General features: G+C 39.4%; 1 protein-coding gene across 2 annotated transcripts in view; it reads left to right on the top strand.

The window, feature by feature from the left end:
- RSPO1 (R-spondin 1) overlaps positions 1–27,032 on the top strand; it is a 187,959-nt gene extending 160,927 nt beyond the window's left edge. For both annotated transcript variants that reach the window (XM_056560597.1, XM_056560596.1), the window contains exons 3-6: positions 8,841–9,032; positions 11,201–11,347; positions 11,846–12,034; positions 26,246–27,032. In XM_056560597.1, coding sequence (XP_056416572.1) covers positions 8,841–9,032; positions 11,201–11,347; positions 11,846–12,034; positions 26,246–26,382 — 665 coding nt within the window. In that variant the 3' untranslated portion in view covers positions 26,383–27,032. The remainder of the gene's footprint in view (positions 1–8,840; positions 9,033–11,200; positions 11,348–11,845; positions 12,035–26,245) is intronic.
- The last annotated feature ends 310 nt before the right edge of the window (positions 27,033–27,342 follow it).

The following is a 27,342-nucleotide window of genomic DNA, read 5'->3' as shown; positions in this document are numbered from 1 at the left end:
AATATGCCATCTTTATTATTATATTAAGTTATCAGCATTATGAATATTATGTGCTAACATGGATATATATGTGGGGAATCATATTTCAAGTCATGAGTAACAACAGGAAATGAGGGTAACACCGGAAGTGACTGAGTGTGTGCGAATGTGGGCATTATTTGTCTGTTTGATTCACAGCTGATGTCCATCCACGGCAGTACAAAAGGTGGGTTATTCCCAACCGACATCACTCCCCTGAGGACGTTGCCATGAGCAATGGAACTCGTGGGATCATGCAGAGCACTCTTTTATCCTTGACGTTCCACTGCACCTTATCTGTATCGCTTGCTCTACCTTGCTGAAATGTAGGGTTTTTGTGGTAGGATCCGCCATCCACTCACCTGTTGTCTTTTTTATACCTTATAACATGTGTTTTAGCCACTATATTCATGGCAAACAATAGGTTCAATAGTTTTGACCTGCATAATATCCCACTTTCTAGCAGGTAGAGGTAAACATCATTACCCATTATTTATTGCTGCTGTGGAACTATATTCAGTTATTTATACTATACATTGATGTGCTCTGAAGGGTGAGCGTCTTGCCCCCTCAAGATTCTTTGTGTGGTGTACTTTTTAAATGTTTTTAACATTGTTTGTTTTGTACTCATTTGGCATACAATATAATAAAAATCATGCTTTTTAATAGATATTGTTGATGTGATATTTGGGTGTGAATTGCTACATACAGTGCATGGTGTTCTTTGCTGTCTTGAACAGCAGTGGGAGAATATTTGTTATGTGAAGTTTGCTGGGTGCACTTTGGCATGGCTTAATAAAAAATTTACTGCAGTGCCCCAGCACGCCACCATATATCTTCCTCTTATTTTCTCATAATATGTTTGGAAGTTACCTGTTTCCAAGAGCACCACTAAGGCTAGGTTCAAACTGCGGAATTTCCGGGCAGAAAATTTACGTCCAGAGATTCCGAGTGCGGCCAGCACTGACTGAATCAGTCTCCAATAGACTGCAATGTGTTACGCTAGTATTTCCCCCTGAAGAATGAGCAACACCATTCTTCAGGCAGAAATTTTAAAGCGGATTTTCCGTTCACAAATTCCGCTTCACAAATTCAGAAGTGTGAATTTGTGAACAGAAACCCATTCACTACACTAAACATTTTAGTAAGCGGAATTTCTGCCTGCAATTTCAAAGCAGAATTGCAGGCGGAAATTCCGCAGTGTGAACCTAGCCCAAGGCTAGGTTCAGACTACGGAATCTCCAGGCAGAAAATTTCCACCCGGAGATTCCGAGTGCAGCCAGCGCCGGCTGAATCAGTCAGCGCTAGGACCGCGCGGACACTGCAGTCTCCAATACACTGCAATGTGTTTCCCGTGGATTTCCGCCTGAAGAAAGAGCACCGCCTTTCTTCAGGCGGAAATTTCCAAGCGGATTGTCCGTTCACAAATTCCGCTTCACAAATTCCGAAGTGTGAATTTGTGAACGGACAATCATTCACTACACTATACATTTTAGAAAGCGGAATTTCCGCCTGCAATTTCAAAGCAAAATTGCAGGCGGAAATTCCGTAGTCTGAACCTAGCCTAATAGTTCAGCTGGTGAAGACTTCCCACACCTGTTCAGTCAGTGCGTAGCACTATTGAAGAGCCAGATTGTGCAGCGGCAGTGCCGGACTATCTGTCTATGGTTATAGTCAGCGTTTGACTCCCAGTTTACTCCTCTGTGTGAACATGCCTTAACCCATCACAAAGGGATGCACAAACTGCACATGTTGTACAGTAATAGGTGTATTAACATCATTTACATCAAAGGGCTCATTCACACTACAGAATTTCCACTGCGGAAAATTCCACAGTGTAAATGGTGCAGCAGAATTCCATTGAAAACAATGGGAGGCTGCTGCACCCTATAGTCTGCAGCAGAATTTCTAAGTAGAATTCTGATTGGAAAATCATAATGTGAATGAGCCCTTACACTACTTCTCATACATACAGTATTAAACAATATATCAATTGTAATTCTACTTTTGTAGTTGTGTCTTATCCAGTGTGTTTGGCACAATATGTAGTATGTACTTCCACAAGTCTCAACAGTCTTATTAGAAAACATCAGATAATCCACACTGAACAAGTAGGAATGTTTCAGCAGTAAGTAAACATTGAGCCTAAGCCCACAACAGGGATATTTCCATGCCTTTATAGATTGTAAGCTCTGGGAAGCAGGACACTCAGTTCCCTTAAATATTAGTGTGTTATATTGGATATTTGTCTTTATTTGTACCCTCAGAATTAAAAACAAAATAATGAGAAATTAGTTGGTGCTGTATAAATTGTTATTATGCCTTTAAGAGGTGGTAATTATCATAGGAAATGTATGGCTTATCATATTTTTCTTTTTAATCATGAATGATTTACATGGTGGCTACTAGAGATGAGTGAATCAAAGCTGACGAACCTGAATTCATTACGAATTTCATGAAATATTTGATTTGCAACGAATGCGAATATCGACGCGATTCTATCGCACAAATCGCTTCATTAAACTCCATTTACTGCAGTCCAGGCTCCAGGGCATCTAAAATGGCGGATCCATGTGTCAGTACATGGGGCAAGGAATGCTGAGAAGGCAAGTAGGCGGGATCACCCTGAATCACATGCAAGATGCAGCCTATCAGCAGCCAGTCACCCCTGTAATGTCATTTCATTCATTACACTGCATAGAGAAAGGACAGACATCGCTGTGTGTGTGTGTAACACAGAAAAGCTGATACCAGCAGTGTTTCCCATCCTAGTCACATTAGCGCTCTGGTGGAAAGAGAGCAGTGTTTTTTTTCACTGAAAAGGATTTTTACTGCAGCCATTAACCTCCCAGTCACTTTCTTCAGCATTGAATTACAGAGAGGGGCAGATAGCTGTGTGTTGCCTCGTGTATTTCAATAAGCTGCCTCAACTTCATAAACCTTAGCAGAGGAGGCAGGAATAAATTTTTTGCGCAATTCTGTGTCTTTGTTCCACAACAAATCATCTGCTGGTTATACTAGTCTGTAGACTGTATAATACCCAGCAGTCCATTCCTGATAGTCTTTGACAGAGTGCAATTTTGTGTTTAGTACACAGCTTTTTTGTGCTGCAGCACTGTTGTGTACTACTGGTGTTGTACAAAAATAAGTTTTTTTAAGCGTACTGTAGCACATTTTTCTTCCCTCATAAGTGCATACCATATACCTACATCTAAGAAGTGTATTATTTTGTACCTGTTAATCTGTCAACAGCCTAGATACTGTGAAAGTCCAGGCAAAAGTAATCACCGGCTGGTGTTTTACAAAAATACATATTTTTAAGCGTACTGTAGCGCATTTTTCTGCCCTCGTAAGTGCATACCATATACCTACATCTAAGAAGTGTACTATTTGGTACCTGTTAATCTGTCAAGGGCCTATATACTGTGAAAGAACAGCTAATAGTACACACCCTCTGCTGTTCTAGACAAATACTGTTTTAAGCGTAGTGAAGCGTATTGTACTCCCCTTATATACGCAATAAGTATGTCAGGCAGAGTAGTGCCAGGACATGCACAGAGGAGTGGCAGAGGCCAAAATTAATCAGGTGCAGGCAGAGGTCGCAGCAGAGTAGGGGCATGTGGCAGCCGGAGTCGCAGTGAGAGGTCTGAGTTCCCGGTGTCAGCTAGCAGTCAAGTCTCGACCAGCAGCCCAACAGCCGTGATTGATCAGTTCACTCGGTCAACCACTTCATCCCAAGTGTTATCCGACACCCTCAGTCAACAGTCGGTGGGTTCCTCAGACTCAACCCTCATTTGGCCTGGCCCTCATGCTGCTGCTGCCACCTCAAGGCTCTGTCATTGTGCTGCTCTATGGTCTCCTCATGCTAATGCTACCACCTCCAGTCTCTCTCATTGTGCTACTGACTATACCCCCCTGACCGGCGGCCCTGGTAACACATGTAATAGCATAGTGACGCATATAATGCATGGTGACACATGTAATAGCATAGTGATGCATGTAATAGCATGTCACTGTATTAGCATTGTGACGCATGTAAAAGCATAAGTATGATAACACATGTAATAGCATGGTGACGCATATAATGCACGGTGACACATGTAATAGCATGGTGACGCATGCAATAGTACGATAACATGTACTAGGCATGGTGCTGTATGCAAAGTGTATCCAACCGCATTGTAAAGTAGGTAAAGTAACATATGCCTGGTGTAGTAATGTATACATGGAAGGTAATGATGTCATTGTAGTAACATATGAGTTCTTTACGCATACACAGTATAATGAAATAACAACTTATCCAAGCACTGAAAGGGAGATGACACACTCTCAGAGACAGAGCATGTCCAACACTGCAACATTTAAGGGGGCCCAGCTGGCTGCAGTAGAACTTAACAGCCGAATCCAAAGCATCGAGTGATGAAAATTGAAAAGATTACTGGCACCTAATTTGAAACTGCCGAAAACTGCATGGACATGGAGAGTTATGCCCTCTCATGATTCCACAATAAAAACCAAACCTCTGCTAGCAGATGACCCCCCGCCTGTAGGAGCTCTCTATTAGCTGATTAAGAGCCTAGGCAAGTGTTTCCCAACTGGTGTTCCTCCAGCTGTTGCAAAACTACAACTCCCAGCATGCCCAGACAGCCGAAGCCAAAGAAATACAGGTATACCAGCGATCAACCCAGCTTTCTTATAACCTGAAGCCCGCACACTGCCTATTACCATGACAGCCAAAGCCCCTAGTTAATATGGTGTCCCTGCCACTAGAAGATATAACCTGCCGGAGTGGTGCTGCATGCTACCCGCTGATGATCACAAGCTCTGTTCTTCTTGTGGACTTCGCTGGCTCCTAAAAGCTGTTACACCTGCTCCTGAGTAGCAGAATCAGCATCAACATCAGCATCAGAATCAGCATAAAAACGCGGTCGACCACGTTTTTGCCTGCGGTCGGGAAACCGTGTACGGCCGAAAACGAAGCCGACCGGAGGCTGTGGTTCACTCTGGTCGGCTCATAGACATGCATTAAATACGGTTGCCGAATACGGCTGAGTGCGGGCGCCGCGATTAAGCCCCGCCCACCCCTCCTCCCAGCCGTATACGGGAACCGTATTTAACGAAATGTGGTGTGAACCCAGCCTAATTTAGCCTAACACACATACATTTTATTATATATATATATATATATATATATATATATATATATATATATATATATATAAAATTTACTTCACTGAGAATTAATGGCTTAGTGACTTAGGACATCAATTCTCAGGAGCAGTGACGTTTCACTGGTTGGATCCACTTTATGTGTCACAAAACATTTTTTTGATTGGAAACCAGTTTAACATATTAACGTTTAAGAAAAAAAATAATGTAGAACAAGGTAGCCACAAACCTCAACCTCGATATTATGTCCAAGATCTGCTGGAATAAAAAGGGATGTAATTTGCTTTGGTTGTTTACAGGATATAACAAGCTGTTTTAGGTTGAGAATATAAATAATCATACATTCCTACAAGTCATTGGGTTGTAAACACTCCCAGCAAACAAAGGGTTAGGCATTTTTTGTAAAACCATAGCCACCACAGACACGTAAGACAAATTGTTATTTATAAGGACAAAGCCTAACACTGCTGAATATGATATGTTGTAGTGTTCTGAATGTCACTTAAACCCCATAGTATCAAGTCAACATTAATTAATAGTTTCTGCATAAATATTTTTACATTCATACAGTGACCAACCACAGGTTTTATTACTTTTATTCATTTCTTAGATGTTAAATAATACCCATTAAAGATCAACTGTATCACAGATCCATGCATATCCTGTGAGCTGGCAAAAAATGAGGGTTATATTATATTTTGAACAGGAGACATATTTTTTATTATATTTTTAAATATCCGCAAATATAGCACACATTCAACACAGGCCCAATGTAAAAAATAAATTGTACCTCCAATGTTGTGGGCACTTTTATGAAAAATGGCTATAGAGCAGCAGTATGCAGGAAAACCATTCTTCTATATCACTTTAATTTGGAATTTGTGCCCATTCTCCCAGATGCCTATAACTGTGCATTTGACATGTCAGACAGAGAAGATTGTCTAACGTGTGTATGCAGCTTGTCTCCTGCAGTGAGTTAGATCAGGCATCATGCTGGTGAGTTAAAGGGGTACTCCAGTAGAAGCCTTTTTTTTTTTTTTTTTTAATCAACTGGTGCCAGAAAGTTAAGCAGATTTGTAAATGACTTCTATTTAAAAATCTTAATCCTTTCAGTACTTATCAGCTGCTGTATAATACAGAGGAAGTTCTTTTCTTTTTGAATTTCTTTTCTGTCTGTCCACAGTGCTCTCTGCTGACACCTCTGTTCATGTCAGGAACTGTCCAGAACAGCAACAATTCCCCATAGAAAACCTATCTTGCTCCGGACAGTTCCTGACATGAACAGAGGTGTCAGCAGAGAGCCCTGTGGTCAGACAGAGAAGAACTTCCTCTGTATTATACAGCAGGTGATAAGTACTTGAAGGATTATGATTTTTAAATAGAAGTAAGTTACTAATCTGTTTAACTTTCTGGCACCAATTGATTAAAAAAAAATGTCTTCCACTGGAGTACCCCTTTCGGTTATCTCTAGTGAACGGTGTGGGTTGTTATCTCACTGTGGATATGTCAAAAGTGTTTTTTTTTTTTTTATTATAGTAATGCTTTAAATGAATTAAGTTCTCTAAAAGAAAAAATGTCTGCTCTAAATTCAGAGGTCTGTCAGTTATGTATTGATATAAAGTAGTTTTTAAGTATTTAGGGTTTATCTTTGCACAAAAGCTGCTAGCAAGGAGTCCCAAGATATTTATAAGATGCACACAACCCAAGGACACTGGACTTGCTGACTGCATGCTGTAAAGATAACAACTTTACCTTAGTGAAAGACTGCTTTAACTAGCATGTCTGTCACTAGTGAAAAAAAGAAGAAAAAAAGATTTGCTAAATGTATGGCTACTCCATTATTTAGCCTGCTATGTGACCTGGGGGCATGTCACAGAGCTTCTGTGCACAGAGCAGCCAGTTGCCCGCTCTGGAATGAGTGGGGAATTTCCCACATGAGATGTAAGGGCAAGCCCTGCCCTAAGTGAACGCCCCCTCCTCCTCAGTGAACTGCATGCAGTGTGAACAAGGGAATTAGCCACAAAAGGATGAAAAGCAGTATTCAAGCACACAGAAAGGATCAGCACCAGCTAAAGAGTAAGCCTGGAGCATTTTATTTATTTTATCTCATGTCAGGTACACTTTAAAGAGTTTTCACCAATTTATAAAGTAGTGGCATATTGCTAGGAAATGCCAGCACTTTATGATTGGTGAGGATCCAGCCTCTGAGACCTCTACAGACAGTGACAATAAAGAGGGTAGCAGTGGAGATAGCAGTGCACCCACATGTGCGGAGAATGAAAGCTGGTGCTGCACATCCAGGTGGCCAGAGGGTGCTGTTGAGTGTAAAAATAGTAAAGAAGTGCTGCATACCCTTCTTTATTATGATGTGCCATCACTTTTTGAGATAGAAATGCCCCCTTAAAGGGGTACTCTGCCCCTAGACATCTTATCCCTTATCCAAAGGATAGGGGATAAGATGTTAGATCGCCGCGGTCCCGCTGCTGGGGACCCCGGGGATCGCTGCTGCAGCACCCCGCTATCATTACTGCGCAGAGCTAGATCGCTCTGCACGAAATAAAGGGCAATACAGGGGCCGGAGCATCGTTACATCACGGCTCCGCCCCTCGTGATGTCACAGCCCGCCCCCATCAATACAAGTCTATGGGGGGGCGTGGCGGTCATCACGCCCCCTGCCATAGACTTGCATTAAGGGGATGGGCCGTGATGTCATGAGGGGCGGAGCCATGACGTCACGCTGCTCCGGCCCCTGTATCGCCCATCATTACGCACAGAGCGAACTCGCTCTGTGCAGAAATGATGGAGGGGTGCCGCAGCGGGACCGCAGCGATCTGACATCTTATCCCCTATCCTTTGGATAGGGGATAAGATGCCAGGGGCGGAGTACCCCTTTAAAGGTCTATTCTAATGGTATAACCACTTTCAATATGAGGGGTCCTTTTGCTCTATTATTTAGTAAGAAGAACAGTTGTTATGAGCTTTTCTAAAGACTTAGAGCAACCATATATTACTTGGTCATCCATTCATTTGACTCTATAAAAACCTGTTTAACTTGGATCTGATGCAGATAAATGCCTGTGTGCAATATAATCATATACATGCTTTATTCTTTGTCTTTTTTTATATGCTTTTCTGGATCTGAGACATAGCACCAGCATATACTTTGCAGCAGAGCCCATGTGTATTGGCCTTGTCAACTACTTAGTAATGCAAGATGTGGAAAGTGACAAAAGATCAAGCTAAATTTTTGGAAATGTTGAAGAGAATAACTGCTGGCCATGTTTCTTGATTCTCAGACACCCGCTGTTCTATACACAATACAAAATTGTATCTTTGGCATTTTAAACATTTTATTAAGTTCTTGCAACGTGAAGCATCATTAGTGGATTGTTTCTGGCTATGGTTTACATCACTACAGTTTATTTGCTTTGCTGCATTGTAAAAAACTTGAACACAGTAATGGGCATAATGAGCAAACCTATGATGTAGAGCAAAATTACCAGATATTAAAATATATGAACTGATCCCAGACAAATATGCTTTTACTTAAAAAATACTTAAAAATGAATGTGTATCCATTTATGGTATGTTCTGTATTTATTTACAAAGCATGTGTTTTTTTTTTTTTTTACTGTACTTTTTTCTTTCAACAGGAAGTACAGACGTGAGCCAAAGCTGCACCAAAGGCTGTGAGGCTTGTTCCGAGTTTAACGGTTGTGTCAAGTGCTTACCAAAGCTTTTTATCCTTTTGGAAAGAAATGACATACGACAAATTGGGGTCTGCTTGCAATCCTGTCCTAAAGGATACTATGGTGATCGTAATCGGGATATTAGCAAGTGCATGAGTAGGTTGACCACTGCTTAACAGAATATAGACATTTCATTATAGTCATCATGATAGTTAAAAGGGGTACTCTGCCCCTAGACATCTTATCCCCTATCCAAAGGATAAGGGATAAGATGTCTGATCGCGCCACTGGGGACCCCCCACGATCTCAGCTGCGGCACCCCAGACATCCGGTGCACAGAGCAAACTTCGCTCCGCACCGGATGACTGGCAATGCAGGGTGGAGGTTTGTGACATCCCGGTCATGCCCTGCTCGTGACGTCACGGCCATGCCCCCTCGGTGCAAGTCTATGGGAGGGGGCGTGACGGCCGCCACGCCCCCTCCCATAGACTTGCATTGAGGGGGCGTGGTCGTGATGTCATGAGCGGGACGTGCCCGTGATGTCACGAGCCTCCGGCGCTGCACCAGATGCTCTAAATGAACGCCGGGTGCAGCAGGGAGATCGCAGGGGGTCCCCAGTGGCGGGACCACCACGATCAGACATCTAATCCCCTATCCTTTCGATAGGGGATAAGATGTCTAGGGGCAGAGCACTACTTTAAGTGTGGTCTTCTGAGTTTTTAATAGGCTGCGTTTCCACTCGGCAGTTTTTTAGTTTTTTTTTAATTGCTGCTACAGATTTTGAGCTAAAGCAGGAAGTGGATCCATGAGGAAATGAAGTATAAGTCCTTCCTTCTTATTTCCCATTCCTTTTGATTGCACTGGCAGAGACAATTCTCGCATTTGGATTTTTTTTTTTTGTGTTAACACTGTTCACTGTATAGTTTCAGGGGAGGGGTGAAGTCACATTTATTAACACTTTTTTAAATTGTTTTCTTCCCAATTTTTTGTCCCTAAAGGGGACAATTTTTTAAATGGAAACACTGTTGAATGTCATGCCACTGATCAGTGTTATCAGTGCTCTGCTTGTGGAGCCTGATAGGGCAAACCGGACAGTCAGAGCACCGATAGGAGACCTCCATCCATCATCTTGGCTGATCTGATCCCCGTGGTCGCACCGTGGGCAATCAGATTAGCCACTGGAACCACCGCATTGCTGCAGATGCCGTGATTATTATTGATCAAAGCATCTAAGGGGTTAAATGGGCACTGTCAGATACAAAAACTTTTGATATGTTGTAAAGCATACAAAACCAATAGGTTTTGCACTTGCTTTCATTAGAAAATGTTCAGTATTTCCTACTGAAAAAGCCAGTCAAACAACTGCCCCCCTGCCTGCTTGGACACATACTAGTCCTGCTGTGTCCATGCATCATCACCTATGTCATGGACAAACTTCCTTGATTGACAGCTGTGAGTGCAGGGCTCACAACTGGAGGAAAAATCCTCCCACTGTCAGCTTGTGTCCTGCTACTGTCAGTAAGGACAAGATGGGAGTTGTAGTTTTGCTAATGCTATGGGAGATGTGAGGAGACAGCATACTGAGGGAGGGGGCGGAGTCCTGCACAGTGAGGCCACGCCCCCTCCCTTTGAGAGGAATTTAGATTAGTGAGCTATGTTAAAAGTATAATAAAAAAAAAAATAAAGGTGCTAGACACATAAAAAATTGATGTACATGGTCAGGATTAGGTACTGAGTGACATATAAAAAAAATGTTTTTTTTGATGGATCTGACAGGTACACTTTAATGTTGGACATTGGCTCGATCATTGATGTCAGCCATTACCAGCGGGTCCCTCGCTGGTGGGACCTGTGATCTATAATGCTGGCGGGACCTGTGATCTATGATGCGCCACAATGGGCGACAGGACGTACATGTAGGTCCTGGTGTGCGAAGCCCCAGGCGCCCATGGTGTACCTGTATATCCTGTGTGTTCTAGGGGTTAAATAACTGTTGGGGTATAAAAGTAAACTGTACCTTTCCTGGAGCTGATGGTGGTCGCCAAAGTTATAAAAGCTTCATTAATTCCTTAGTTGTGTCACAGAGGCAGAGCTACTTAAGTGCCACAACCTGTCACTCCTCCTCACTTGCGCTCACCTCCTAGCGACTCCTTGGCTAGCATACAATGCTCTTTACATCAATCAAGGAGTGGCTAGAGGGGAAATCTAGCAAGGAGGTATGCCAATATAAGTTTAAGTATAATAAAACATCTATTAGTTTAACATATAATATGTGAATTACATTTTTATTATTTATATGCAATGATTTTTATTTGGTTTTCTAGGATGCAAAATGACTAACTGTGAGGAATGCTTCAGCAAGACATTTTGCACAAAGTGTAATGATGGCTTCTACTTACATAAAGGAGTATGTTACTCCACCTGTCCAGAAGGATTTATTGCAGCAAATGGCACAAAGGAATGCAGTTCCAGTAAGTCTAACGAATATCTAACGTAAGATCACCAAATGTATGCTCCAGAAGTATGCTTTCCTATACATTGTATATGTCTGCCATCGGCTTTCATAAAGTCAATTGTGTTATACGTGTATTTTGTGACATACAAATATATTGACAAAATTAGTCAACTATCCTTTTTTAATACAGTTAAAACAAAGAATTATGTCAAAAGTAATGCCTCAATGCTGAGTGATTTTAGTTTAACCCTTGACTGTTCTTAGAAAAAGTAGGAACACGGTCCTGGACAGAGACAACAACTCCATTCCCTATTACCTTTTTATCGCTAGTTTATCTATTTAGAAAAATCTGAATTTTGATCTTACTTTCAAGCTACCCACCCAGCATATGTCACAGTAACAATGTATTCCATTATACATTCTAATTCAACTGCATCCAGTGATTTCCCTTTTTTGAGCCTTAACAGACCTCATTGCACGACATAGAAATCACCTGCTATTTGTTGTGTTTCAGCACAATGTGAAATGAGTGAATGGGGATCATGGAGTCCATGTACTCCTAAAGGAAAGAAATGTGGAAGAAAAAATGGGTTTGAAGAGAGAAGTAGGAAGGTTCTGAAGGCGCCACTAGGGGGTGAATCCCTCTGTCCACCTACTACAGAGAAGAGGAAATGTGCAATGACTGCAAACACATGCCCTAAAGGTAGGTGTTCAAGTACCCGTGTTTACTGCAACTAACAGAATATTGAGGGTAGTCAGATTTACTTACCTTACAATTCTTTATATCTGAAATACCCTTCAGTAACCAAAGAAGGTGCACTTGATGCACTTTTAGAATATGTTAGTGATTTGGATACAGTAATCCTTACAGTAGCAGCATGTTTATATAGAATAAAATATTTAGAGTACAAGTAATATAAAGTGAGGAATAACATACCTTGATATGGGTTAGATATAGAGGAAAGTTCTTTATATTTAATTTTAAGAGGTATAATGGCCCTGATTTACTAAGACTGGAGTGTAGTTTTCTTTGTGGGTTTTAATTGCCTACAAGTATTTTTTCACGACTAAGGTTTCCCTACATTTTGCACTTTTCCCCACATTTTGCTTTGTTTGACACCTGCTCTGATCTGTGGGGTTTTCTTTAGCTCAAATCCAATTTTCTGTGGAAACCTTAGTAAATATGTTGGGATGTTTTCAAAATATTGGGGACATGCCCCTTTTTGATGACCACGCCCCCTTTTCCCAGTGACCAAAATGGATAGTTGGTCGGGTTTTTACTTTTTTTTTTTTTGGAGCAAATTCTGGTGCAGACACAATTTGTGGCACAATGTGCAAAATTCTGACGCACAGCCCGACAAAACAACAATAGTATATCAGGGCCAATATGTCGGGAGCCTTATAGTATTCATAGTTAATGGGAACATACTGCGTATAGTACATAGTGGAGTGTGTGGAGTCTGTGGACAGAAGATAATTCCTTAGTCGTCAGTAGGGGCAGGTGTTCATCACAGTCAAGTGATTGGGCAGTGCTCTGTGACACGACTGGATCCTTTTTGCACTTGTGGGACTCTACACCTCCTGACAAAGTGGTGTCCCTATGAAAAGTACGTTGAGGTGCTGTACAAAGGTCCACACATGGTCCTGGGTGGGATGGCTACCTCAGGTAATGATAAGTAAATTGTGACAATTATTTGAGGTTGTCATTTGGTTCTGTTATTGCACATGGTTTTATATTTACATCCAGATATGTGTACTTGGTGTACAAAAAGTACAGTGGGGCAAAAAAGTACTTAGTCTCCCGAGTAAAGATGAGAGGCCTGTAATTTTCATCATAGGTACACCTCAACTATGAGAGACATAATGAGAAAAAATAATCCATAAAATCAGTCTGATTTAATCTTGCTTGTTTGTAGGTGACCAAATACTTATTTTCCACCATAACTTGCAAATAAATTCTTTAAAAATCAGACAATGTGACTTTATGGATTTTTTTTCTCATTATGTCTCTCATAGTTGAGGTATACCTATGATGTAAATTACAGGCCCCTCTCATCTTTTTAAGTGGGAGAACTTGCACAATTGGTGGCTGGCTAAATACTATTTTTGCCCCACTGTATGTGAATCATTAATGGGCAAGTGCAATGCAGTATATGAATTTCTGTCATATAGAGTGTAATTTCTAATGAATCACAGCTATTAATGTATAGGAATCTAGCCTGAGTTCTCTGGTTTATCCCTACCTATACCAAAATCAGATAACTAACCATATGAATGGGGTGTCCTTCTGTAAATGTTGGGGTTATTCTTTATTTATGGTTTTAGGGATAATCTTGTCTTTGTCTGTCATTATTAAATTAATAAATGTATGTATTTTTGAATCGTTTTTGTGTAGTGTTATTCATATAGGTAGCATTCTTTGGGTACATAGTCCTTAAACAGATAGTTTAAGTTTAAATGGGAAATGTTAGATGCTTCAAATGTTCCCATTTCTAGTGTTTCCAGTTAAAACAAATAAGTGCAACCCAACAAAAATAAAATTAAGCCTTCTAGTTCTTAGTGACTAATGTCTTTGGATTATGTAGGAGAAGCAGATAACCACTAAAACTCCTGAGTCTTCCAGACCACCAAATCGGCAGAGCCATAAATGGTTTTGACTGGCTGCCTGGCTGCGTGTACCAAACATAATCAGACATTACTATAATAAAGGCTTTAATGTGAATACATGGTAGACTCCTAGTACAGTGGGTGATGATAAAAGGGTAATCTGCACAGTTTTCTGTCCTCTGAGCAATAGGTTCAAGTGAATTAACATGGTGCCACAGGCGTCTTAGTGGCTGAGCTTACAGAAGAGGACTTCTGTTTACGATACCTTACTGCTCCAGGAATTTCTCTGGAGTGAACTTCTAGACTCTGGTTTAGTCTGATAACGTATCATTTGTTAAAAGGGCATTAATTAAAAGGGGCCAGCTTACATTCTTCCTGTATAAACTTGGCTGGACCCTCGGATGTTATCTCCAAAACAAAACCTCAAGCTTTAGAGCTGCAAAACATCAACACAGGGAGAAAAACTGCAGAAACACATCTATCTATAATATGCCTGCTCCTTCTCAACACCCACGGATTGCGAAGAATCTCGCACAGCTGTGGCCAAAACATCAATCTCAGTACAGACACACTTGTTCTTAAAGGGAACCTGTCAGTTCTTTTGACATAACTGTTTTAGTAAATGCTTGCATTTGTTTGTTGTGCCATTCCTCTATTATTTCTCCTTAAAATACTTAAATAAATTGACAAGTGGATGTAACACAGTGTGTATCTATCCAATCAGTGCTAAACATGCCAGACCATGCAAGTACACTTCCCAAGCTGTTTACACCTAATAACCAATTTATTCACAATTTTCTAAGAGATACGTTTGAGGAAAAGCACAATGCAGATTAATATGAAACAATACTCCAGTAATATTATCTTATGGGGAATGCAAGTACAGTGGGGATCAAAAGTTTGGACACTCCAGGTAAAAAATTGTATTAATTTGCATAAAGAAGCCAAGGAAAGATGGAAAAATCTCCAAAAGGCATCAAATTACAGATTAGACATTCTTATAATATGTCAACAAAAGTTAGATTTTATTTCCATTATTTACACTTTCAAAATAACAGGAAAAAAAAATGGCGTCTGCAAAAGTTTGGGCACCCTGCAGAATTTATAGCATGCACTGCCCCCTTTGCAAAGCTGAGAGCTGCCAGTGTCATGGATTGTTCTCATCATCATCTGGGAAGACCAGGTGATGTCAATCTCAAAGGTTTTAAATGCCCAGACTCATCTGACCTTGCCCCAACAATCAGCACCATGGGTTCTTCTAAGCAGTTGTCTAGAAATCTGAAACTGAAAATAGTTGACGCTCACAAAGCTGGAGAAGGCTATAAGAAGATAGCAAAACGTTTTCAGATGTCAATATCCTCTGTTCGGAATGTAATTAAGAAATGGCAGTAATCAGGAACAGTGGAAGTTAAAGCAAGATCTGGAAGACCAAAAAAAATATCAGACAGAACAGCTCGCCAGATTGTGAGAAAAACAATTCAAAACACACGTTTGACTGAACAATCCCTCCAGAAAGATCTGGCAGACACTGGAGTTGTGGTACACTATTCCACTATAAAGAGATACTTGTACAAATATGGTCTTCATGGAAGAGTCATCAGAAGAAAACCTCTTCTACGTCCTCACCACAAAAATCAGCGTTTGAACTTTGCAAATGAACATATAGACAAGCGGGGGTGTATCAATCATGCTTTGGGGTTGTATTGCAGCCAGTGGCACAGGGAACATCTCACGAGTAGAAGGAAAAATGGATTCAATGAAATTTCAGCAAATTTTGGATGCTAACTTGATGCCATCTGTGAAAAAGCTGAAGTTAAAGTGAGGATGGCTTCTACAAATGGATAATGATCCTAAACACACCTCGAAATCCATGGGGGATTACATCAAGAGGCGTAAACTGAAGGTTTTGCCATGGCCTTCACAATCTCTTGACCTCAACATAATTGAAAATCTATGGATAGACCTTAAAAGAGCAGTGCGTGACAGACAGCCCAGAAATCTCAAAGAACTGGAAGACTTTTGTAAGGAAGAATGGGCAAAAATACATCAAACAAGAATTGAAAGACTCTTGGCTGGCTACAAAAAGGCAGTACAAGATATTAACTCTGCAGGGTTCCCAAACTTTTGCAGACGCCATTTTTTTTTGTTTTCTGTTATTTTGAAAGTGTAAATGATGAATAAAATAAAATAAATAAATAAAATGATGATAAAATCTAACTTTTGTTGACATATTATAAGAATGTCTAATCTGTAATTTGATGCCTTTTGGAGATTTTTCCATCTTTCCTTGGCTTCTTTATGCACATTAATACAAATTTTTATCTGGGGTGCCCAAACTTTTGATTCCCACTGTATTTATTTGTCAAACAGAAAAGGCAGGAAATCTGACAGGTCACATCTAAGAACTACAGGCACAGGGAAAAAGCAAACAGACAAAATAGTGAGGGTGTGTAAAAATAGTGAGGGTGTGTAAAAAAAAAGTACTATAAATAGTATACATGCTAATTATGTATAGCTACTCTAATAAGTCCTTGCTGATATTAGTAGTAAGTCTTAGGGTACGTTCACAAGTGCAGGGTACCCGCGTGTTTCCTGCTGCGGGTATATTTTCCGAAAATCTGCAGAAATACCATTAAGGTCAATGTAATCTTCTGAAGATTAAAACCTGAACCATTTCTTGACACTGAGCTGACACATAAAAAGGTGATTTACTTTAAGGGTACGTTCACAGGTACGCAGATTTGATGTGAAAGATTTGCCGATTCTGCAGATTTCAATGTAAACGAAATCACTAGGACCCTGTACATGTGAACGTACCCTTACACCTTAATCGCTATCCAACAGTGTTTGCAGCTCTTAGCAGAAAATAGAACTGAACAATTTCCTCTTATTTTAGTTGTAATAAACACACCTTGTTCTGTGGTAATACCCTAATGCATCGTCCACATGTTATAAAGAACATGCCAACCTTCACTAGAATTCATTTATCATTTTTCATGCAACATATTTAATACATCTCTATTTAAAAAATAAAAAATGCAGTTGTCTATTGGGTAGATCACCCACTTCCAAAACATATCTTGAGGATGTGTGATGCAAAGATCCATCCTCTTCTCTGTGACAGAAGGCAACACATGATATTAGCAGCAGTGGCTGGTACCTTGGACTGCCTGGTAGTCTTTAGATGTATGTGCTGCTTTTTGGAAGCTTTACTATTATCCAGACAAAATGTTAAAGGGTTTGTCTGGTGACAGAAACAACCTGTGTAGGGTGTCAAAATGCATAATAAAGTAACTTGCTAAAATTGTGTTATTATCCAAAGTGAACAGATCACTCCTTTCAGCTGTGCTTTCTCCTGTAAGCTGTGATGCCACATTACAGTCTTAGCAGCAGCTTAGTAACACCTCCCTTCATGCTCCTACCCTCTCCATTACCCTAATGTCAGCATGGGAACATTGTGAGAGGGGAAGAGGAATATAGCTGCTGCTCAGACTTTGATGTGACGTCACAGCTTACAGGAAGAAAGCACAGTTGAAATGAGTGAACTGTTTACTTTGGATAAAAACACCATATTAGTAAGTTGCTTTATTATACATTTTGACACCATACACCCCTTTAATGGCAGGTCCATAAAGGCATCTATAGGAATACACATAAGCAACTAATACCCTTCACACAGTTTGCCTCATAGCTGATATCAAGTTATTTTGTGGTTTACCTTACATTGTTAGGGCACACCTAGTATTATTTTACTTGTTAAAACTAAGTACCTTACATAAGTGGCACTGCTCCATTAGTACTGCAATTTATTAGTTCCTCATACCATAACCTTGACACACTTATTCAGTTGTAGTTTGGCAGTATCCCAAGCCATTTATTATTATGCTTTAAAGGTGTCACAAGATGAAGCAGCTTCTGTTTAGTTATGAGAGGTAATGTGGTTTCTGGAAAGTGTTTTGCTCCTGTAAAGCAAGCTTAAAAAAGAATGACAACAAACTGTTTCTGGCTAACGTTAGCCCATGAATTTATTAACATAATGCATTTTGCTATGTGTATATCACAGGACAGTATATTGGATTTAAATATCGTTCTAATAAAAATGTAGTTCATAGAAATTAACATGTGGAAACCTTGACTGTGTGTATACATGCCTTGATGGTCCATTATGGTATCGGACTATTCAAAGAGGGGTCAACTGTACTGTGTCATATCAGTGCAGCAGAAGAGATCTAAGAGCAGCATGAAATATTACTGACATTATATGTGGATCATCTCAACACTTGAGTTAAGTTAGAATATGCAACACACAACAAGATTTATAAAAATTATATAAATTAAAAAAATATATATTAATATCTTGGATAAAATTGGAGAACTGTCATTATTCAGTTTGCAAATCAGACCTTTTTTCCATTCCATTAAATTATACCCTCCCCTTTTGCCTCTTCGAATCATCTTTCTACTAATCTTATATCATTTACAATCATATCACATCGCTTCTATCCTTTCACCAAACAGATATTTTGTCATCTGTCCTTCACCTTTCCTATAATAAAAGAGAATCTGACAGCTGGTTCACCTGCACTAAACCCAATCTAATGCAGGTGAACCAGCTGTCAGATTCTCTTAAATTATCATTCTTCTAACTTTGTGCCAAATGTCGCCTTGCTCTATTGCAAATGCAGACAAATCTTGTTGTTCTTTACTTATATCATCCAATATAATCACAGAAAGACCCAAAGACACAACCCTATATATTTTAGTTTTTTCTGCTTATTTAATAAATATTAATATAAGGACTTGATCCTTATATGTTCATCTAAATGCAATGAGTTGCAGTACCAGATACAGTACAAGATGTACAAAGTACCACAGTTTCAATTAGTTGATCAGTAGGGGTGTAGGATTTAGACCTTTACCACTCTGATATTGCAAGACTAAGTATAGGTCTTGAACACATGGCTATGTTCACACGCAGTATTTTGATGTATTTTTTTTAGCCATAAAATGACCATCGCCTGATCGCTGGAGTCCCGCCACTGGGGACCCCCGGGATCTTGCACGCGGCACCCTGTTTGTAATCAGTCCCCGGAGCATGTTCGCTCCGGGTCTGATTACCGGCGACCACACGGCCGGCGGCGTATGACGTCACACCTCCGCCCCCGTGTGATGTCACGCTCCGCCCCTCAATGCAAGCCTACGGGAGGGGCGTGACGTCACACGGGGGCGGAGGCATGACGTCACATGCCGCTGGCTGTGTGGTCGCCGGTAATCAGACGCACACGCTCCGGGGACTGATTACAAATGGGGTGCCGCGTGCAAGATCCCGGGGGTCCCCAGCGGCGAGACTCCCGCGATCAGGCATCTTGTCCCCTATCCTTTGGATAGGGGATAAGATGTCTAAGCACCGAAGTACCCCTTTAAGGCTAAACAAAGGTAAATTTTATAGCAAATTAGCAATGAAGCTAATGTTTGAAAAAAAACATAAAAATATGTCAAAAACAAAGAAAATACTAAGCACATAGCCTTCTAGTACTGGAAAACACTAACACTTAAGGATGCAGGGCATACATGTACGCCTTGCACCCGCTCCCTGTCTATGATGTGTGCTCAGGAGCTGATGATGCCTGGCATTAACCCTTTAGATGGCGCAGAGAAAGTTTATTAACCCTTTAGAGTGCTGCAATCAAAGGGCCCTTACCTGCCTCCTTGCCATCCGATCAGTACTCCTGTGCTCCAATCAGCCATGGCAGGCTGGAGAAATCGATCACTGATAACACTGATCAATGCTATGCTATGGCATAGCATTGATCAGTGTGTGCAATTTGAAGATTGCATGTAATAGTCCCCTATGGGAACTACAAAACAATGTAAAAAAAAGGTTTTAAAAAAAAGGCTTATAAATGTGAATTAATCCCTTCCAAAATAAAAGTTTGAATCAACCCCCTTCTCCCATAAAAAAAAATATATATATATATATATATATATGTTAACAAAAATAAACATAAACAAATGTGGTAGCGCTGTGTGTGTAAATGTCTAAATTATAAAAAGATAATGTTAATTAAACTGCACCGTCAATGGCGTATATGTAAAAAAAAAAAAATACCAAAGTCCAAAATTGCATATTTTTTGTCACTTTGTATAACCTAAAAATGCATAAAAAGGGATCAAAACAAAACATGGTACAGATAAAAATTACATCACAGTCACGGTACAAAAAATTAGCCCTCACACATCCCTGTATACAGAAAAATTAAAAAGTTATAGAGGTCAGAAGAGGACAATTTTAAACATACTCATTTTCTTACAAAAAGTTATAATTTTTTAAAAGAAGTAAAACAAAATAAAACCTAACATAAGTTGGGTATCATTTTAATCGTATGGACTAAAGAATAAAAGATTGTGTTTCAGTTTTACAGAAAAGTGCACTGAGTAGAAACAGAAGCCCCCAAAAGATAAAAAATGGCGTTTTTTTATTTCAATCTTTTTAATCTTGTCCCACAAATAATTTTATGGGGTTTCGACGAAGAATTTGTGGTGAAATGACTAATGTCATTACAAAGTAAAATTGGTGGTGCAAAAATCAAGCCCTCATGTAGGTCTGTAGTTGACAAATTTAAAGTGTTATGATTTTTAAAAGGTGAGGAGGAAAAAACGAAAGTGCAAAAATGAAAAATCCCTGATTCCTTAAGGGGTTAATAATAAAAGAAAAACTACTCTTATAAACATGGTTCCTTGTTAATTGAGTTGTCCAGAAAATTATTGTAAAAGGCAACAGGAATAAAAATCCACCTGATCATCTGCAGCTTTAATTTCAATGGTGTCAGGGTTCCTATCAATCAGCACTGCCTGCTCCTGTCTGAACACATGGAAACAGCCATTCGTTGGTTAAGCTCATCACCACGGTGCCTGTGATTGGTTGAGCAAGCATTTCCTACATGTCCAGATAGTAGCAAGAAGCCATCTTCAACAGGGAACCCTGGTACCATAGGAATGGCAACAGCAGGGGATCGGGCAGGTGAGTATCCCTTTTATTTTATTTTTTTTTTTAGCTGTTTTTAAATTTGGGTAGCTGTTTCCAGGAAAGTAAACTTATATGATGCAACATTTCTTTTACAAAAGGAATAGACAAAAATAATTAAATATAAGCATACCTGTAATATCCCACAAAAAGAAAAAAAAACTGTTATATGTTACTCAGTACCTCATCCTAATCATGTAATATTTATGTCTCTATCACCGATATTTTACTAAAAAATAGCATATTACAGCTGCTCAATGTATTTTCCATCTTGTCAAAGGGAGGTGGCCTGTCCATCTCTTGCCTGCACTTTGATAATGACTCCTCCTCCCTCACTTTGCCGGCTACAGCTTTTGCAAAACAACAACTCCCAGCATGCCCAGACATCCTTTGACTGTCCAGGCATGCTTGGAGTTGAAGTTTTGCAATAGCTGAAGGCACAAGTTTCGTAAAACTCTGTTTCACAGCAGTGTTGCTGCAAGCCGTGTTCCTCCTGCAGCCTTGTCAATCAGTCATCTTGTGTCCATGATCCATGGACACCCTCATGCTGCTGTGGAACTCATCAGTGTCCCAGGAGGTATGGAAATCCCTAGTGGTGGCATTTTCAAAGTCAGTTTTCTTTGATAAAATGTGAATAAATAAAAAAATATATAAAAAAAAGTATATTAGAACAACTATTGTTTTGCCAAGATGTACAACATATAAAAAGTTTTTATATCTGACAGTGCCCATTTAAATCATCATTTCCTTTGGTGAAATAAAAATTGAATCAAACAAGCTGCCCCATGTGAATCTGTCCCGAGGCTATATTCACACATCCCATTTTGACACCCAGATTTACGAGACTCCTGAGTGGTTAATGTACCTAGTTATGCAGAAGTACGACTTAGGAAAAGTTTTGGTGTTTTTTCATCCATTCATCTAAGAGAGTTTGCATTTAATTTATTGTTTTACACCCACCAAATAAACAGTACAAACTTGGGTATAAATGATTCTTAAGTTATCTATAAGTTTTATAGCTGTACGGAATGGAATGGCACGATATTATTTCCTTATATATTGCTATCTGATTTATTTTGAAATAAGTATAACTATAGAGAGTTATCATCAATCAGCTACCAGAAAGGAAAGCGTTAAAGACACTAGAAACTGGATGTTCTGTGTTATGGAGATTATAAAAAGTTCCTTTTTAACTGCATCTACTTACACAGGACATAAATAATAGGAATTGTTGTGCAACTAGATCCTTATGGGGCCCCTGACAATTGCCATTTATGGAACTGAAGGAATACATTTCCCGTAACAATGTGGTATGGTTGGAATATAATTTACCACGCAGAATGCTTTGTGTAAAAAGAAGCATTAAGATCCATGCAAGAGCTATAGCTATGTTTACGCTTTAAGGTACTATAATTTAACCCCCTAAAGACCACAGATTTTTTCACTTTTGCACTTTTGTATTTTCCACCTCACCTTCAAAAAATCAGAACACTTTCAATTTTGCACCTACAGACACCAATTGTAAATGACATCCATCATTTCCCCACAAAATTTATGGAGAAATCAGAAAAAAAATATGTGTGGGGCAAAATACGGTTACAAGGATACCTAATTTGTATAGGTTTTATTTTATTTTACTACTTTAAAAAAATTTAACTACATGCACCAAAATCAGTATGTTTAAAATTGTCATCTTCTGACCCCTATAATTTTTCTATATACGGGGCTATATGAGGGCTCATTTTTTGCTCCATGATCTGAAGTTTTTATTGGTACCATTTTTGTTTTGATGGGACTTTTTGATCGCTTTTTATACATTTTTATTTAGGGTATACAAAGTGACCAAAAATATGCAATTTTGGACTTTGGTATTTTTCTACCTGTACGCCATTGACCATGCAGTTTAATTAACGTTATATTTTTATAGTTCGGACATTTTTATGCACGTGATGGTACCACATGTTTATTTTTATTTACATATATTTTTTTTTAAATGGGAAAAGGGGAGTGATTCAAACTTTTATTACTGAAGGGGTTAAATCACATTTATTTACATTTTTTTACACTTTTTTTTACACTTTTTTTTAGTCCCCATAAGGGACTATTACATGCAATTTTTAGATTGCATAAACTGATCAATGCTATGCCATAGTATATCATTGATCAGTGTTATCGGTGCTCTGCTGCTCCATCCTGCATGGCAGTTCAGGCTTGGAGCAATAGAACTCTGTTCAGACAGTGAGGAGAAAGGTAAGAAGCCTCCCGCTGTCCTCTCAGCTATTCGGGATGCCGCAAATTCACCTTGGCGGTCCCGAACAGTCCGCTGACGTACCTGGCAAATGTTTTCTCCCATATTAGATGCCGCAATCAGCTTTTTTCCATTTTAGATGCCGCAACCGGGACCCACCAGATATGAAGCGCACTCAGCTCCTGAACGCACTTCACATAATGGGAGCCAGCCATGGGCGTAAATATACATTTGTGGTCGTTAAGGGGTTAAAGTGATCACAGTCCACGCTGTTTAAAATTATCCAAAATCTGTTTTCAAACAGGAGTCTGATAGACAAAACAGGAGTGAGCACAGACAAGTGCTAGTCCCATCCTCACTTGACTTTGTCCCAGCCTGTACTTCAGCTGAGACAAAGATGATACTGCAGACAGACAGAATTATGTTCTAGATGGTATATGGTATATGGTATTTTTTTTTTCCTATTTGCCATTGTTTCTATAAAAAGAAGATTCATTTTTTTATGGAAAGGTTAATGTTTTGCCAAGATGTACAACATATAAAACATTTTTGATTTTGACACTGCCCATTTAAAGAAGTTTTCCAACACACAACTCTTATCACCTTTACAACACTAACCTATTTCCATCAACCCCACAGAGCTAAATTGGGAGGTGGCGTAATTGCTCAACATCTGCTTTATTTAAATGAGGGACAAAGTACCTCATATTCCTGGGATCCCAGTGTTGGGACCCTCAGCGATCAGACACTCATCATCAATACTTTATTTACTCCACATATATGTATAATAATAGGAATACCTAAGATTTTGTTTTATGGTCATGTTATATTAACCCACTAAAACCTGTATGAAATTAACCCCTACAGGACCCATGACGTACTGGTAAGTCATGAGTCCGCTCCCGTTCTGTAACGGTGTGGCCACGCGTCATAGCGGGTCAGGCCCGGCCGTTGTCTAACAACGGCCGGGACCCGTGGCTAATCGCGCGCGGCTATTAATCCTTTAGACACGGCGATGAAATCGTGGCATCCCGAACAGCTTACAGGACAGCCGGAGGGTCCCTACCTTCCTCCATGCTGTCTGATCACCGAATGACTGCTCAGTGCCTGAGATCCAGGCAAGAGCAGTCAAGCACAGAATCATTGATCAATGGTTTCCTATGAGAAACCATTGAACAATGTAAAAGATCAGTGTGTGCAGTGTTAACACTGCAAAAAAAAAAAGTGGGAAAAAAAGTGAATAAAAATCATTTAACCCCTTCCCTAATAAAAGTTTGAATCACCCCCCTTTTCCCATTAAAAAAAAAACAGTGTAAATAAAAATAAACATATGTGGTATCGCCACATATAGAAATATATTGTTAATTAAATCGCACGGTCAATGGCGTATGCGCAAAAAAATTTCAAAGTCCAAAATAGTGCTTTTTTGTTCACTTTTTATATAATGAAAAAATGAATAAAAAGCGATCAATAAGTCCTATAAATGCAAAAATGGTACCGCTAAAAACTTCAGATCATGATGCAAAAAGCCCTCATATCGCCCCATACGCGGAAAAATTAAAAAGTTATAGGGGTCAGAAGATGACAATTTTAAACGTATACATTTTCCTGCATGTAGTTATGAATTTTTCCAGAAGTACGACAAAATCAAACCTACATAAGTAGGGTATCATTTTAATCGTATGGACCTACAGAATAAAGAGAAGGTGTCATGTTTACCGAAAAATGTACTGCGTAGAAACGGTCATTGGGTAAAATGACTGACGTCATTACAAAGTAGAATTGGAGGCACAAAAAATAAGCCATCATATGGATTTTTAGGTGCAAAATTGCAAGAGTTATGATTTTTTTAAAGGTAAGGAGGAAAATGCAAAAACTGAAAAACCCCGGGTCCTTAAGGGGTTAAACTAACCATAAAAGGGTAGTCCAATGGAAAATCAACTGGTGCCAGAAAGTTAAACAGATTTGTAAATTATTTCTATTTAAAAATATTAACCCTTTCAGTACTTATCAGCTGCTGTATGTTCCACAGGAAGTTCTTTTCTTTTTGAATTTCCTTTTGTGCCTGACCACAGTGCTCTCTGCTGACATCTCTGTCCATTTTAGGAACTGTCCAGAGTAGGAGAAAATCCCCATAGAAAACCTATCCTGCTCCAAACAGTTCCTAAAATGGACAGAGATGTCAGCAGAGAGCACTGTGGTCAGACACAAAGGAAGGAACTTCCCATGGAGCATATAGCAGTTGATAAGTACTGGAAGGGTTACAATTTTAAATAGAAGTAATTTACACATCTGTTTAACTTTCTGGCACCAGTTGATTTAAAAAAACAATGTTTTCCAGGGGAGCCAAAGTTTTAACTTCAACTTTATGCCTATACAGGTAATTTAAACAGATCCCTAACCAATATAAAAATATATTAGGAAATGAATCTACACTGAATACTGGACCTAAAAAAAAAAACTAAAATCAGTGTCACTGTAACTTAGAAAAACATTTGAAATGTCATAGGGACATGTCAAAAGTTTTGACCGGTCAGGGTGTCAGTGCTAAGACTGTACCAATCTGGAGAACAGGAGTAGCACGCAGCATTGCTGTCCACTCCTTGGCTCGTAGCGATCTTTATCACTCTGCTCCATTATAAGTCTATGGAGCAGCAAGGCAAAGATCTCCACAAGCCAGGGATCTCCACTCTTGCCCAGTCCTACTGTTTGGTAGCCAGACCGATAAAAACTTCTGACATGTGTCTGTGACATGTTAAAAGTTTTTCTAAGTGTCAGTGCCCATTTAAGAGATATTTTACCCTGTTCCTTTTCAAGATCTAATATTTTTGATTAAAAAAAATTGGGAGGATAGAACCACTGAATGTGATGTGAAAAGATTTATGAATATTGTTGTAGGCTTCATGGTACAGATTTATCAATATGTCCATGAAAAAAACTTGAGTGATTTTGCCGATAGCAACCAATCACAGCACAGCTATTATTTTACCAGAGCTCATAAAGATGATAATAAAATAACCATTTATTCATTGCAGGAGAAGGAAAAAACAGAAAAAACCAAGGGAAAGGGAACAAGAACAAGAACCGAAACGTGGGGACAGGAAATAAGAAGAAAAGAAATCAACAAAGAGTAACGTCAATGCCTATCACTCCTTCTGTACCAACAAAGTAGCTGTCACTATAAGGTCCAGCACCAACGAGAGAATAATGCTGCTATATATCTAAGACGCTTTCTTTAACTGGAGCACTGCTATAACTTAAGCACCTACCCGATTTGCGAATGATTGGCAAACTCTTATGGTTAGAAAACTGGGTTTATACTGCCATAAGGATGGGACAATTGTAAGACATCTGCAAAAGAGAAGAAGGGATAAAGATCTCTTGATCAATAAAGGAAAGATCTGACTTTCTAGTCACAAGGTAACACCACAGAGGTGATGCTGAAGAGATTCCCATTTCAGTACAAGTCACAAAGGCTGGAAATGGTTCTAAGAAACAATAATGAACTGTGGGATTTCCTGGCACCTAGAGTATTGCCCACCGTTACCCTCCCTCCTGTTAAGTCTGTGTTTTCAGATGTTTGTATGACTTAATCTTTGAGGAGTATATGTAACATTTGTGACCCGTGGTTGTGGTCATCACTATGAAACTACTTCAGAACATAACAAGAAAAAAAAACTGAGCAAGCTTCTGAAGGAGGACATTAAGAAGATGTATCAATAAGTATGGGGTAGTGACAATGAACTAAAGAAGTTTTATTTTCAAATGGATTTGTAAGTGTTTTATTGTTACAAAAAGAATGTAATTAAATAATAACATAAGAAAAAAGTATGGTATGAGTAACTGCACACACAGTACACAACAAGCATAGGTAACAAAGAAAAAGTAATTGCAAAATCACTGCAAATTTATTGTGATTTTCTAGTGATTGTGATTTGCAAACTCTATTTAGCAGATACATTTGTTATCAAGGGTCCTGCAAGTATAACTGCCCCATACCACAGAGAAGAAGGAGGATGATGTGGTACAGGTAATAGGGAAGTGGACATGGAGAGTGTGTAAGGATGGGGGTATAGAGACCTATGTTCTGTATGTGGGGTGTCAGCCCTGAGTAAAAGTCTGTAAGGGGAGC

The sequence above is a fragment of the Hyla sarda genome, chromosome 2 (assembly GCF_029499605.1).
Source record: "Hyla sarda isolate aHylSar1 chromosome 2, aHylSar1.hap1, whole genome shotgun sequence".
NCBI lineage: Eukaryota > Metazoa > Chordata > Amphibia > Anura > Hylidae > Hyla > Hyla sarda.
Note: the sequence above shows the minus strand (reverse complement) of the source record. Positions and strands in the feature narration are given on the sequence as shown.